The 16898-nt window shown below is 38.3% G+C and overlaps 1 protein-coding gene across 4 annotated transcripts in view; it reads right to left on the minus strand.

Moving 5' to 3' along the window:
- Nucleotides 1-16898, minus strand: part of bmp2k (BMP2 inducible kinase) — a 59905-nt gene that overhangs the window by 20640 nt on the left and 22367 nt on the right. For all 4 annotated transcript variants that reach the window (XM_052044301.1, XM_052044293.1, XM_052044318.1 and 1 more), the window contains exons 5-11: nt 15381-15502; nt 13686-13767; nt 10786-10918; nt 9714-9817; nt 7329-7408; nt 3320-3480; nt 288-439 (exon numbers count right to left, since the gene is read on the minus strand). In XM_052044301.1, coding sequence (XP_051900261.1) covers nt 288-439; nt 3320-3480; nt 7329-7408; nt 9714-9817; nt 10786-10918; nt 13686-13767; nt 15381-15502 — 834 coding nt within the window. The remainder of the gene's footprint in view (nt 1-287; nt 440-3319; nt 3481-7328; nt 7409-9713; nt 9818-10785; nt 10919-13685; nt 13768-15380; nt 15503-16898) is intronic.

Here is a 16898-nt window from a genome sequence, read left to right on the forward strand (position 1 = left end):
TTTCCCACCCTCCCTCTAAACTTACTTGGTTCACTGGAAAAATTAACAAAGTGAATCAAGTGTGTTGGGGTATTAATCGAAATGACACCCACAAAATCTGCCAGTCCGTCACCAAAATCTTGAGGATGCCAGATTATCAGTTTTACTGTACACAGCTATAATCCTCTCAGAACGTACTGCCACTTCAAAACTGATAATTTGCTGAACCTGTATCCTGGTGTTCTACAATGCAAATGATAATGGCAGTATGATGAAGGAAATTATACTTTTAAATCCTTGACTGCTACCTTTTGGGCCTGACTAATCTGTTGCTGCTGTAACTGTTGAAGATGGTGATGCTTTACGTCTCCCTGCTGTATCTGCTGAAGGACTCTATGTTGCTGTTGACTGGTCCCCTGAGCCATATGAATTGAATGTCCATTTCCAGCTAGTGTAACAGCTGTGAAGAAATTTATGCAAATGAATAGCAAGCTACCAAAAAACACAGGCTGCTAAATTTAAGCTACATCCAAAATTGATAGATTATTAAAGCATATTCCCACAGGTATAAAAATTCTAGATCTGCAACCTAACATGATATTTTTCACTAAATATTTGGTGCAGAATGTCCAGAGATCAAAATCTGCTGTGTGGCCTTTACTCTAATATGACTAGACTGTTAACCCCCACAAACAGAATGTTTTAAACTAAAGGACAAACCCTTTCATGACTGTCAATATGGCCAGCCATTCAGTATTTATTAATACAGAAAAGTCAATCATCCTTTCCATCTATTCAATTCTACTTTTAATAGCTAACATGCAAATAACTTGTAAAACTTATGTGATCACTAATGGCTTGGATATGAATTTGTAACATAGCTCTTCAAAAGGTGAATCCACAAATCAACCAGATCATCCAGGAGAGAATGCAACACGAGACAAAAAGTCTAAGGGATTTTGGCATAATAAAAACACCAAAAAGGCCATCACAAAATATACTGTTCCATACTCAAGAGCATACCAGTATCTGATTATTAATTAGCTTCAGTTGTGAGGTGTAAAGAGAAAAATACTGTGCTCTCAAATGATGAAAATAATGTGGAAAGATAGCAGTGGGACAACAGAATGCACCTATATATTTGAATCATCAAAATTTAGTACTCACATTTTCTTACTGGAATTAATTTAACATTTTTTGTTCTAAAACAATATCAAAGGCAAAAAGAGCATATAACATGCAAGGGCACAGATACGTAACAAAGACTGAAGCAGATAATTGACGGGGTTATAAGCTAATGTGATGGACAACTTAACATCTCTGGGAAGAATTTCTTGGCAAGTAAGGAAGGGAGGGAAAATGAAGAAACATGGCTTTGTCTGGAAACATGAGTATTTTTTTAAAATTAGGAGCCTAAGGGAAACAAGAGCTTACTAGGCACCTAGATCAGATTCATTTGTGCCAATTAACATTATACCTTCATTTCTCACCTTTTTCAAAATCAAATGCTTTAGTGGGGAAAATAAACGCAAGTATCTTAAACAACACAAAATGCTGGAGAAACTCAGCATTTCCAGCATCTGCACACTCTCATTTCTCCAAGTATCTTAAAAATTATTTGCCCAAAAAGTATGCAAACTCTCAGTACTTTTGGCAGAAGTCTTCTGAAGCACTAGACATTAAGCTAGATACCAGATAAGCTAGCTTCTGGTCCCAAGTCAGGATTCCATTGCAGCCTACTGGGGTCAGATATTCACTTATGTCAAACACAACCACCTTCCTGAGAAATGCCATTGCCTCACGTCAGCAGTTCTAGCCTTCCTAGCCCGGTTGGCTTTTTATTCCTTGGAATGTAGGAGAATGAGGGGCGATCTTATAGAAGTGTTTAAAATTATGAGGGACTCAATATAGATACATCTAATGAGACCAGTATCTGCTTGTGTATAAATAGGGTTCCACAAAAACCTGAAGGTTTTATATTCTTAAGGCTAACCTCCTACAAAGAAGATTAGTTACAGTATATGTCTCACCTCTGCAGATATACTTTTCAGCACCTTCAGTGACCAGGGATCCTAGATGGACCTGTAACAGCTTGGGCCCTTGCCACTGCAAATCAAACTGGCCAGGCTCCACTTCTCCCAAAGTCTGCCAGGGATTATTTCAATATTTATACTGGGAACTTTCTGCCATGTGATTTTCACAGCTCATCTTCAAATCCCCATTTTTAAAGATTTTTTTTCTTGCCTGCATTCAGGGATATCTTGATCAGTTAGGGAAGTGGTCCAAGGAATGGCAAATGGATTTCAATACAGACAAGTGTGAGGTGATGCATTTTGGAAAGTCAAACCAGTGTAGGACTTATACTATGAATGGGAGGACACTATGGAGTGTAATGGAACAGAGGGACCTAGAAGTACAATTGCATTGTTTGCTGAAAGCAGCGTTACAGGTAAACAGGGTGATGAAAAAGGCCTTTAGCATGCTAGCCTTCAGCCAGGGCACTGAGTCCAGCAGCTGGGATATTACGCTGCCATTGTACAAGTCACTTGTGAGGCCGCACTTGGAATACCGTGTACAGTTTTGGTCACCCTGTTAGAGGAAAGACATGGTTAAACTGGAAAATGCGGAAAAGATTTACGAGGATGTTGCCAGGACTAGAGGGCCTGAATTATAGGGAGGGGTTGGCTTTTTATTCCTTGGAATGTAGGAGAATGAGGGGTGATCTTACAGAAGTGTTTAAAATTATGAGGGGAATAGATAAGGTGGATGGTAACAGTCTTTTCCCCAGGGTAGGGGAGTCCAAAACTAAGGGGCATAGATTTAGGGTGTGGGGGTAAGATCTGAAAGGGAACTTTTTCCATGCAGAGGGTGGTGAGTATATGGAATGAGCTGCCTGAGGAAGTGGTTGAGGCAGCAACAATAGTACCTTTTAGAAGCATTTGAGTAGGTACATAGAGGGATGGGACTTGGAGGGATATGGGCCAATTGCAGGAAATTACTAACTAGGCAGGCACCGTGGTTGGCATGGACTTGCTGGGCCAAAGGGCCTGTATCTGTGCTGTAGTGTTTTATGATCTAATGGTCTAATTTAGAAATGTGCCATCAAACAAAAGTATCCACACATATCACTGGATTTAAATTGCAAGATAAATTTCCCTAAACAAAGCTGCTAGATGGATCATTAAATCTGAAAACACAAATAATATCCTCATCTGAGTGCCTAAATAATTACGAATAAAGTAATAATTTAAAGTATTCAAAAAGTTATGTTGCCTCAATTCCAAATGCAATATTGACACGTTAGTATTAAGTTACTTTTAGCTTTCAGCTAAGGAATTACCTTTTTGTCCAAGGTTTCCAGAGTCACTTGGAATTGATCTTTTCAATGGAGTTACTGTGCTCTGAATTGGTAGAACACTTGCATTTACAGCACTGGTGTTGGCTTTTGGTCTTCGCCTTGGTGCTATTGATGTCTCCGTTGGTCCTACTGCCTCACTTAGTCTGTGAAAATTATACATATAATAGGTACTTTAACAGTAAAGAATACTAAAGCTGAATAATAATGAAGTAAATTACACTTTCACAAGACTCATCTAACAAAAACTATTTATTCAGCTTGTATTGAACATTAACAAATTTTGCAGTTGCTAAAAGTATGGGCTCACTGTACTGGAAAAATCTACCAATAAATTGTAATTGTGAACAACTACAAATTTAACTGAAGTGCTAAGAGCCCAATACTCACTGGGTCTGCTTCCATGGAAGGGAGTGGAAGTTTTCTTTTATAACAGGCTTCTTAACCAGAAGTCAGCCTGATCAACCTTCTGGTCAGGCAGGAGGTACTCCAGAGCAGACTGCTACAGCAGGTAGGATGCAGAAGCAGAGTGGGGGAGGTGCTAGGGGGACTGCTAGGAGTTTTGAGATTGAAAATTAACATTGGACCTATCCATGACTCATCAATTTTTGAGATTTAAATTCATCATTCTGTTCAAAGGTTAACATACTCCCAAGTGTACAGAAATATGTTTACCTGCAAAATTCTACTTTACTGCAGAACAGTTTGGCAAAAAAAACATTAATTTTGCAAAACTTAATCTGGGGGTTCATCTCAAACAGAACTCTGCAAGTCCGCGGCCCACTCAGGACTTCACCGCTTATCAATTCATTCCTCAATCACTATGTGAAAGATCATTTGCACTGATGGATAAACATGGAACAAGGAGATTGACACCGAGGAAGTGAGAAGGAAATATTCTTAGACCAAGGGCTCACAACTATATTTTCAACCATAGCCAGTTTTCACCTACATAAAAATTTTAAAAGGAATGCAATAAATGAAAACCAAGGGTCCAGAGATGGACGGCTCATTGACAGAGGAATCAGGAGCCAAGTGACCACGTGTTGTGCAAGAGATTCTGCAGATGCTGAAATCTGGAGCAACACACACAAAATGCTGGGAGGAACTCTGCAAGTCAGCAGCATCTATGGAGAAATAAACAGTCGATGCTTCAAGTCGAGACCCTTCACCAGGACTCCTTTAGTCCTGGTGAAGGGTCTCGACCCGAAACATCAACTGTTTATTTCTCTCCATAGATGCTGCCTGATCTGCTGAGTTCCTCCAGCATTTTGTGTGTTGCACCTATTGTGCTATAATTTCTATCATTTATGAAATATCCATCATAAAATCTGAGCTTGTGTATTGATTTGGAAATGTTACTGCTGAGCCCTTTGAGAGAAATGGCCAGCTCAAAGTCCACTGCCCTTAGCAATCAATCTCTCACTTTGATTCAGGTTAGTCTGATTTATTAATTGCTTCCTAACAACTGCTCCGAGACTCTCATTTTGATGTTTTTACTGTACAAGACCAGAGTCCAAACTTTTGAGAATAAACCTTTTAAAAGCATCAACTAGAGAGACTGACTGTACCTCAAATAGTGTAGGGAGGTTTCTGGTTGCAATTTCAGGATGAATATCAATGAGTTAAACTACTTATTGGTAGGATATTGGGTCAATTACTCTTACTATGCCTCACATACTGGAAGTTACTGCATTAAACAGGTTATGAAGGAAATGTGTTATCAGTATGCGTTGCACACAATTTCATCAAGTCACTATTATTCAGTGATAGAATCAAAAGTTCACCGCATTTCTGGGTTTTTCCCCTTGTGAATTTATTTCTGGTTCTTACCAACTGCTGGAGCAAAGCGACAACAGATACTGAACAAAAGACCAAACACTTGGGCGTGCTTATGGATATCATGTGATCAAATATCAATGATCATGCTGTGGCCAGACCTCAAGAAAGAATTCTAACCAAACTTGGTTACTTTCGGAGCAGAACTCGAAAGGAGGGTAAGCATACAGACTACAGACCAGGACAAAAAGGAACAAGAAATAAAAAAGGCAATGAAAAGCAGAAGCAAAACATTGAAGATGCAGGAAACCTGAAATAAAACAGAAAAATGATACTTAGGTTGGGCAGCACCATTATGGTCAACCCAAAATGTAAGCATGCTCTCTCTACAGATGCTCAGAATCAGATTTATTATCACTGATAAGACATGAAATTTGTTTTGCAGCAGCAGTACAGTACAAAAACATAGGAATATATAAATTACAAGAACAAATAAATGGTGCAAAAAAAAAGGAATAATGAGGTAGTGTTCCTGGTTTCATGGATTATTCAGAAATTTGATGGAGGAGGGGAAGAAGCTGTTCCTGAATCATTGAGTATGAGTCTTCAGGATCCTGTACCTTTCCGCTGATGGTAGTAACGAATAGCGGGCATTTCCTGGATGGTGAGGGTCCTTGATGATGGATGCCGGCTTCTTGAGGCACTGCCTCTTCAAGATGTCCTCTGTGGTGGGGAGGGTTGTGCCCGTGATGGAGCAGACTGAGTCTATAACCCTCTGCAGTCTCTTGCAATCCTGTGCATTGGAGGCTCCGTACCAGGGTGTGATACAACCAGTCAGAATGCTCTCCACCATACATCTATAGAAATTTGCCAGAGTCTTTGGTGACGTACTATATCTCCTCAAACCCCTAACAAAGTAGAGCCACCGGCATGCCTCCTTCGTGACTGCAGCAACATGTTGGGCCCAGGATAGATCCTTTGATAGGTTGATGTCCAGGAACTGGAAGCTGCTTACGATTTCCACTGCTGACCCCTCAAAATGAGGGCTGGTGAACGCTCTCCCAACTTCCCCTTCCTGAAGTCCACAATTAATTCCTTGGTCATGCTGGCATTGAGTGCGAGGTTGTTGTTGTGACACCACTCAACACAACTGATCTCACTCCTGTAAGCCTCCTCATCATCATCATGCTGTTTGATTAGCTAAGTATTGTGTTTCATTATAAAAGCAAAAGTGGCTCTCAAGCTGCAAGTTTCCAACAGTGCTCTAAATATGCAGACCTGGATTGTACATAAGTGATGAAAAAGTTCTTAAAGACATTGAACAATCCTGTTCACTGGACTGCAGGGGTTGCAAAATAATAAATCAATGTATTAAATGTTAAGAGTATTGCCTACTGGCAGTGCATGAGTAATGTCACTAGCACAGTGAATATTTTGTGGGGAATGAATAATTCCATAGGAAGTGATCATTTTTGACTTGTGCTCCCTGCATGCAACATCACTACAGGAGGTTTTAAGGTAATTGGATTAAGTGCAGAGGACAAATGAACGAAGCTCTTAGAGCAAGTGAGACAAGTCTTCAGAGGTACCAAGAGTTAGTTCAAAACGGTAGAGAAGTTTAGAGCTCTGGGAAAAGGAAAGTGTACAGAACTTTAGGGATAGGGAGAGCATGCAAAGCTTTTCCTGAATTTCCATTCCACTTTGATCTCCACGTCATTTATTCCTCCCTTCGTAATTTGTCACTATTGTATTATTTATCAATCTGTAAGGATATCTTCCTTTCCTGCCAATCTTGATCCTGATTTGATTTAAATTGTTAATTGAAAGAGTGCTGCAGTTACATTCCAGGAATTATAGATGTACAAGCAAAAGAAATATTTTCGAAAATAATTCAAAAGACTGGCCAGATGATGTGTAATCAAAACAGGATCCTTTTTGTGGGACAGAAAATGAATGAGTTACACATACAATAAAGTATAGTGTAGTGTCCTTTCCAAGTTTTTACTTTTCTATGGATACTCAAACTACTGCTCTAGTCCCATTTTCAAGACAATGTAACCCACATTTTTTAATTAGGTAAACTACACTACTATAACAAGTGAAATAGATTTAATATCAGAACATTACCACATCCTAAATGGTTGCATGTGGATCTAAATTATAAATGAGATCAGAGAACTTCTGTTGTTGGCAGATCTAACTTGGGCATACTTACCTAGCTTTTGTCTGACTTTTCTTGGCAGCTGCCTCACTGGCGGTCATGGGTTCAGGAAGTACTGTTGGAATAGAAACATTCTGCAAAACAGAATGACAGAACATTCAGTAACTAAAATTTTTCATTCAAAGACAAACATTAAAACCAATGTGGGTTTCTGCAATTGATAGTTAATTTTAAATGAGTACATATGGAATTAGTAATAATGCACTAACACTCATAAGGAATAGAACAAGGTTGGAAGCAAAGTAGGGCATGGATAACATCAGATTATGGATGATATATAATCATCAAATGTAATGAACAAATTTATTCAGGACCACATATCAGAACAGATGTTCAACTGTGTTTATCAATAATTGCGATGCAAGGTACAGCAAGCCAAATATCCAAGTTTGCTGTTGGCACTAACTAACACAATAAATTGGAATAAAAATTTGCAAAGGGCCATTGGTAGACTAAATGAGCAAAACTGTGGCAAAAGGAGTTGAGTATAAGGGACTTTAATGATGTTTATTTTAGATCCAAAAAAGATCAGGGCCTTCCAAATAATGAGAAACTAAAAACTGCAGAACCATATAAATAAATCATTACTTACTACTGGACAAGTAAAAAAAAATTTGAAAGGCTATACAGAATGTTATCCTTTATCTCAAGGGTATAGGGAAACAAGTACCTATTTTAATTCAAATAATTCTACACCCATCCATTGTTTCTTGTCACTTCCACTCTTGATTTGCATCATCTCTTTGGTAATTTAACCTCTTATCCCATCATAAATGCTCTTTTGTTCTCTTCTCCTCAACCACATCCTTCACCCACCCCCCCCCCCCCGCCCCCAGACTAATTTCACTGCATATCAAAACTGGTTCACTTTTTCTTCTAGTTCTGATACAAAAAAAAATCACTAATTTGAAACGTTTAGTTTCTCTCCAGAGCTGCTGCCTGCACTACAGTACTTTCAATTTTTTGATACCAAGGCAAAAAAAACATAGGCCACCTAGACTACTATAGTCCTAAACCCATACAATGATTTTTTTTGTGAATAAAGGAGTTAATAGAGTAGGTAAAGACAAAACATCTTGCGGGGAATTCTAGAACAATTGAGTGCTATTTCATCCAGAAGTGATGTTCATGAGCACTTAGGAAAGTGGTGGAAATTTGGACATCTTTCTTCCTCTTCCCCACAGCCACAACACAAAAACAAACATTTCAAAACATTATAGATCGTTAAAAAATGACAAGGGATAGGCTTTCAAGACAGTTAATTGAGAATCAAAGATCAGCCATGGAGGATAGGCTAATGAGGAATGTTCCTTCATTCCTAATTGCCAGTCACTTAAGTCTGATGATACCCTAAAAAAAAGGAAGATTTCTCTGGATCACGTTGACAGGAGTATCAAGATTTCCTGTTTAGGGCATCTTTGACACATCTATTTTGTGGCAAGATGAAGTGCAAGCAAAATATTGAAATTTCAGTGCAACCACAGGTTTGAAGGGGCTGTTACACATACAGTTTTAAACACTGACTGTCCGACTGCTAAGAGATCAAAAGCTCAAAAGGTCACAAATGCTGTAGTGTGGGAGAGGTGAAGAAATAAGTCAAAAAAATGCAACATTTTCCTGCCTTCAGGCTGACCTCAGGATCTGTTGGAAGACAACACCAAGTTTTACTGACGTCCCATTAATGAATTGTCCAATTATCATCAACGCCATAATGTGCATGAGGCTCTTCTTGCTTTGTTAACAGAGCTGCAACCACTTGTGCTGACAGCAGATAGAAGGCCACTCCTCTCAGGAAATCTTTTGAAGGTCCAGCACAAAATAAAAAAACAATGGAAACCTGCCAAGTGGTTTTCCACCCCTTTTTTGCTAATAATTGCATATGGACTCAAGGATCAAGAAAAATGCATGCTGCAACTTCCTGCCTAGTCCTGTGCAATACCTAAATTACTTTGCTGTTGCTGTACTAAAAATGTACCTCATTATTCACAATAATGATGGGGTGAAGGCTGATTTTTAAACAGACCCTCACAGCTTCTAGCAAACAAGGCTGCAAACAAAACTAAATCCTACTTAGATCAGTACATTGCACTCCGGAATTTCAAATAGCTTATCAGTATGAAAAATACAAAATAACTTTAGACTTACTTTACTTTAGATCTGTAATTACACAACTGCAAAATCTGTACAATTTCATTTGCAAAATTATAATTTTCAAATAAATTATATTGTTAAATATCAAATGCAAACAAATTACCATAGGCACAGTAAGTTTTCCAGTTATGACAGCATTCCTTCTATCCATTTTATTTTAAAGAGATAAACCAAATCTTTACAATGGACCATCAGAGTAAATACACCAAAAAGAGAACATAAACTCACATTTATATTTGGCAGCGGACATATTTTTCCAGACAACTTAAAAGCAAAATCTGAAACTTGGTAAATGTCGGGTCTCTTGTCTGGGCATGGTTCAAGCATATAGCCTTTTAAATAAAAAGTGAAAAGGTACTAATGAAATGCATTGTACATTAAGCATCTGAAGCATTCTTGGTTTTTAAAAAAAGGATTGCTAGGATTTCTTTAGTATCCAAGATACAATCATCAAATCTGTGGCTATGGACTTGAGACACAAGTTTAAATGCTCAGAAGTCAAATTGTGAAACTAATGCAAATCGTAAAGTATTCCTTTCTGGAAAAAAACTAGCAGAAAACAACAATCTGGCCAGTTTCTTGCAACTAACTATTCTGAGAACTTCCAAGGTGTCAAAGATCAAGACATTTCAATTAATTTACATTTGAAACCATATGCAATGATTACATACACTCCACAGTTTATAACACTTCATTGGATCTTCACTTAAAAATTTACATTTGCCATATTTACTCAAGTAAAACTGAGGTGATGGCTCTCGTGCTTAATTTTAGCTTTCTGTAGCTTAGGAGGTTAAATTGCTTTGGAGCTACGCACTCAGATTCACTTGGAACAGAAAGGTATATTCTTTGATTCTACCCCAAGGTCTCTGCTAGAGATTATTTCCTGTCAAACTTGGAATACCGAATATCATCCTTGCTTATCAGTACCAAAATAGAATCTTAGGTATCTACCTAATGACATGGATTTTTATTTTATATGCACCCCTGTTAAGGCACAAGAATATCATTCCTCATCTCCCTGCTTCTCTCTGCCTGAGCAGTTCTCAAGCTCAGCAAAAACTATCTTCAGTATATTATGAATATCTCTCAGTATTTGACCTGCAATATCTATAGGGGTTTTTTTGGAAAGTAAAAAATGTACTCAGATGCTATTTTAATTTTTTTTTAAAACAGAAATATTTCCCCTCCAAGAAAATTAAAATCTAAATGTTAAGGTATTTTTGGAAATAACACCATTTATAACTTTCATTGATAATTAGGAAGTGAAAAGTAATGATATTCAAGTTACTGTACATACGTATTAAACTGTGCAATTTCTGAGAATATTTAGAGGTGTCTGGCACTGTAAAGTTCCCATCACAGATTGCAACCTGACTCTCTCCAAAGGGTAGAGTAAAAAAACAAAGTTTGTAGAGCAAGCATCCAAGTGCCTAAAAGAGAGAAAATATCGCATGGTGAATTTTTAAAAACCCAGCATATTTAACATCAGTGAACAAACTTGTATATTAAAGCATTTTTTTTTAAACAGGTAAGTGTTCAAATGCCACAAAATATTCAGTGTTCAAGCCATTAAAATTAGTTTAGCAATACATGTCAATGGGAAAACAACCATTTTATATTGTTGCAGCTCATTATTGCCATTTTAATATTCCCCCTTTTTGTTAATTTGATTGCACACTATCAAATTTGCAACTGCCCATTAGCAACAATGCTACCAAGGTGTAAATATGAACAGCTTAATGCCGTAACAATTTTACTTAGACGTTGATCAGATTTAAAATGAGAAAGCTTGCAAAGGAGTCAGGATCTTGCAGACAAGCAGCTCCCCAGAAGAGGGAGCCGGGAATCACGGGAAGGTTGACCAAGCTGCCCTTAGACTAATGAAAGATCCAAATCCACAAAACTAGCTGGGCCAGGCATTCAGTCTGACCTCACAAGTTAGTTATACTATGGCGAGAATAGATAGTACTGACCACATATAGGCCTATTGATCAGTGATTGAATATTCATAGGGCATATTGATATTGATAGAGCAGGCACTGTAGTGTAGCAGTTAGCGTAACACTATTACAGCACCAGCGATCCAGGTTCAATTCCGACTGCTGTCTGTACGTTTGTACGTTCTCCGTGTCTGCGTGGGTTTCCTCCAGGTGCTCCTGTTTCCTCCCACATTCCAAAGACGTGGAAGTTAGAAAGTTGTGGGCATGCTATGTTGGCACCAGAAGTGTGGCGACACTTGCAGGCTGCCCCCAGAACACACTACGCAAAAGATGCATTTCACTGTGTTTCGATGTACATCTGACTACTACATCTGACTACTAAAGATATCGTATCTTAGTCAACACAAGTGTCAATACAGGGAGAGAGAAACAATAAAAGATGGAATGGAATCTCGGTTTCCTACCTCTACCTTATTCGGAGGGGTACATTCAAAGCTTCTCCCAAACATTATTCTTTAAAATGACTAGCAGTGGCCCTCCCACCTTGCCATCCAATTGGTCATGCTGAAAGAAGTTTCTGGTGTATAATTAGCCCCCATCAACAAGCCAGAGGAGTGATAACTCTGCCTAGTCGTCAGCAGTGAAGAACCTCGACAGCAACCACAGAGGAACGAACACAGCCAATGAAGGCTACTTTGAGGGTTCCAACCAAGGGAGCGAAGACAGCACCATCTGAGGCAGAAGACCAATCTTCATGAAGGGCAGAGTACCCTGGACTCTGGGAGCCAAGGGAAGACACCTGTGACTGCCCCAAGCACAATAGATCAGGACAGATAGCACCTATATTAAGTATTGCATGATCAACTGTGAGTGCAAGTGTGTGAATAAAGCTGTATTTGCACTGGGATCCAGTTTATGCCCTTCTGTTTGCCTCACAAGTATAAAAGCGCCTGGGCAAAATACACAGAGATATTGGTCGAAGTGCTCAGAAAGAGTAGGAGCAACAATGTGAACTCATCAGCTGAGACCAAGGATCCTTAACAGCATTGATGAACAGAGGGATCTAGGGGTCTAAGTCCATAGCTCCCTGAAAGTGGCTGCACAAGTTGATAGGGTGGTAAAGGTGGTGAATGGCATGCTTGCCTTTATTAATTGAGGCACTGAGTTTAAGAGTCAGGAAGTTATGTTGCAGCTTTATAAAACTGGTTAGGCTGCATCTGGAGTATTGCATTCAATTCTGATTGCCCCATTATAGGAATGATGTGGAGGCTATGGAGAGGGTACAGAAGAAGTTTACCAGGATGCTGCCTGGGTTAGAAGGTACATGCTACAAGGAGGTTGGACAAACTAGGGGTGTTTTCTTTGGAGCAGCAAAGGCAGAGGGGAGACCTGATAAAAATTTATAAACTTACATGAGGCATAGACAGACAGCCACTATCTTTTTCCCAGGGTCAAAATGTCTAATACTAGAGGACGTGCATTTAAGATGAGAGAGGGAAAGTTGAAAGATGTGTGGGGCAGATTTTTTATTTTACACACAGAGAGTGATGGGTGCCTGGAATGCACTGTCAGTAGTGGTGGTGGAGGGAGACAGGCACATGAATATGCAGAAAATAGAGGGATACAGACTATGTGCAGGCAGAAGGGATTAGGTGTCATTAGCTTAATAGTTCCTGTGCTAATGTTCATAGAAGAAAATTGCTCAATGACAAAATATTATGCCACTGGAGGGCAACAGCTAGCTATATAAACAAAATGCAATTTTACACACAATAATTACAGTACACCAAGTGTCAGAAACCACCACCTATGCAACAGCATTACATGTAATACTCAAGAGCAGATGCCAGGTTTTCATTTTTAAAACTATAGTTAACTCCAAGCTTTTAATTTTTTCTTAACCCTTCCCACCAACTTCTCTTCAGATTCCCCTTCACCAATCATGCTTTAATCTTCCACTTCCTTTAATGATATCCAAGAACATTTCATCTAAAGATTCATCTGTTGGACCCAGCATTCCATTCCCACTAATTAGCTGACTTCCTAATATCCTTTGCTGCCACCTATGTTAACTGATGGTGCAAATAGTTGCTTCTCTTTAGGTACTGGCCACACTTAATCAACAGAATTTTACTCAATTTGCAGCTGCTAGTATGCAGGAAGTGAAGAGAACCAAGTTATCTAATTGCTTGCCACCAAACCATCTTAAAGCACAAATAGCTCCCAATTTCAGTGAAATTTTGAAAGTTTTGCTCACCCATATATCAGCCTTTGTTGTGATCAAGTTCCCTCCATAAAGATTAATCATTTCAGGAGCTCTATAAGATAATGTTGTATATCTAAAAAGAATCACAAATGTTTACTTTTGTAAAATCCTGTTCCTTTGTACTTTTAATACAATCAGTTTATATGTACATTCATTGGTGTTCTGAACAAATTACACTAGCAGAAACCAAAGTACAGCATACTTTAATTGATGGGTTTCACAAAATAGCATAGTAGTGATAAATTAAGGATTATGCATCACAAACTACTGATTTTAAAACAAATTAAATCCTGGTGCTTTTGTTTATAAATCTTACATTTAGTTAAAACTTACCAGAAACTAAAAATTCAAAAAATTGTATGTGCCATTTTAAAAACTTGCTATATCCATTCAAAAATGGTACCAGTTTCACATACACAGTTTTATTCTTCCTATATCTATGTTCTGCTATAGATATAGTTAAGAACCACAATGCAAAATAAATAACTGATTTTTCCAATCTACCAAAAAAACACCCAACCTGAAATTCCCTCTCCTTCCAAACTTAAGCAATTGGTGACATAATAATCAGTTTATAGTCTCCTGTAAATCAGTATCTAACTAGATTTTAGATCTTGATATTTTCTGACCAACATATTTCAGGTTTCCAAGGGAATAAAATGTATACATTTTCAACCCATACAAGTTATTTGCAGCGTCATTTATATGGTCTGCCCAGTGATAATGCGTTTTCATATGACACCAAGACCACAGGAAATCAGAGCATTGTTAACCATAGTAAACAAGATCAAATAAGCAAAGTACGTGCAGCTGTTTTAGAAACTACTTTTAATTAATTTCCACCCCACACCCTCAACTATCAGCAATGTCAGGCAACAAAAGTTGCACATTTGCACAGGTCACACTTTGACATTAATAAACAAAACTAAACTAATTCCGGACATACAATCAAGCCAAAATACAATGCCGAGAGCTATCATGTTCAAAAATATAAATTTATTAATAGCATTATAGTAATTACAATGGAAAGGGTCTAAACTTGAGGGAAAAAATGTAAATGTTTGTGCACAAAAACCATGAAAAATGAGAATTGTGGAAACTAACCAAGAAAAATAGCCAAATTGTGCAAGATCCTGCCCACTGCTCAGACTCACCATCCACACTCTCCCTACACTAGATATGAATACACAGGATCAACTTTGCTTGGCCTTCCAACCCTAGAGATATCTGATCTGATGTAGCTGGGTCTCAGAGGTAACCCTACAACATTCAACAGACTGTTACAGAAGCAATATCTGGGGATAGGGTTTGGGTGCATCAAAGCTGTCAGGGAATTTAATGGTTATTATCTCTGACCAGACATTTAAAAGCTATTAGAACTGCCACACATTATAATTGGATTATTGTACAAATTCACTTAGAAACTGAAAGTATTAAAGTAAAATAATCTTTATATTATATCATTTACCTTTCCTCCATCTGGTCAATTCTGATAAAAAGATGGACGCAAGTAATGCAGCATTTTGGCAGATGTGGTACATCTGTCATTCAATAAAGCTGAAACATACAGCTGATAGGCACAAGTCCACAAGATTTTATTCCAAGTGAGACGGAAACACCAAATGCCAGCTTTCAGACTGGTGTAAAATCCAGAAGTTTTAAAGAATTCAAGGAAACAGAACTTACTTTTTGATTTCATCCTCTACGGAACTGACACCATGTACTTGAGGATTAAGAATTTTATGAGTTGCACTTCCAAAGTCACAAAGAACGTAGTTTCCATCATTATTTAACAAAATGTTTTCAACCTGCAAAAAACAAATGCAAGGTACAAAACCTGTAGTAACAATAAACAGAATTCAAAAAGACAAATTGGAAAGGTCAACTCAATCTTTATAGGTTGGCTTTGCAATAATCGATTTTTCCCCAAATTAAACAGTCTTAGTATAAGAGATCACCAGGATAATTTGGAAGACAATTTGTCAAACACGTTACACAAAGAATAGCTGCATGATCAACTACATTATACATCACTGACCAAAAGCAAAGATACTCAATATGCAAAAGAAATACAAGTAACTAAATTATAGACACAAGGGCAGATAAGCAGTATATGGCTTACTTCCATTCAGATAAATAAAGCTCAGTTATTCCCATTTCCTTCATTTCATATTTACAATGATCCTGGCCAGCTAGAAAATAAGTGCAAGGGCAAATTATGATAAGGATATTGTGACTCTGCAACAGGTTATAATAGATTGAGTGGGGGAAAACTAGCCAAATAGTGTTTAATATGGAAAAGTGTGAGGTTATGCACTTCAGTAAGAGGAATCAAAACGCAGATTATCACATTGAAAAAAAAGCAAAAGAGTGAAATACTGAGGGATCCAAGTTCTTGTGCATGAGTCACAAAAAGTAGCAAGCAAGTGCTAGTAGTAAGTAAGAGGGCAAATAACACATTGGCTTTTATTGCAAATGAATTAGAGTTTAGAAATAGGAAGTTTTGTTACAATTGTACAGGGTGTTGGTGAGGTACACTTGGAGTATTGTGCACAGTTTGGTTCCCTTAACAAGAAAGGATATGGTAGCTTTGGAGGAAATCCTAAAAGAGGTTCACTAGGTTAATTCCTGGCATGAGAGAACTGTACTTATCAAGAAAGGTTAAACAGGCTGGGTCTACATTCTTTGAAGTTTAAAAAAATGAGGGATGATCTCATTAAAACATAAGATCTTCATGAGGCATGACAGGGTAGATATTATGTGTACCGTTATTTAAGGGCAGGAAAGACAAGCCAGGGAACTACCAGCCGGTGAGTCTGACTTCAGTGGTGGGCAAGTTATTGGAGGGGATTCTGACAGCCAGGATCTACCAGCATTTGGATAGACGAAGTCTGATTAGGGTTAGTCAGTGCATGGGAAGTAGTGTCTGACAAATTAGTTATTTTGAGGAGATAACCAAGAGAATGGATGGGGTCGAGGCTGTGGATGTTGTCTATGGACTTTAGCACGGTCTTTGACAATGCCCTGCTCAGTAGACTAGTATACAAGGTTAGATTACAAGAGACCCAGGAGAGCCAGCTATCTGGGTTCATAATTGGCTCGAAGATAGGACGCAGAAGATGATGGTGGAAGGTTGTTTCTCAGACTAGAGGCCTGTTACTAGTTGTGTGCCACAGGATCAACGCTGGGACCTCTGTTGTTCAT

This window comes from Pristis pectinata, chromosome 2 (assembly GCF_009764475.1).
Source record: "Pristis pectinata isolate sPriPec2 chromosome 2, sPriPec2.1.pri, whole genome shotgun sequence".
NCBI lineage: Eukaryota > Metazoa > Chordata > Chondrichthyes > Rhinopristiformes > Pristidae > Pristis > Pristis pectinata.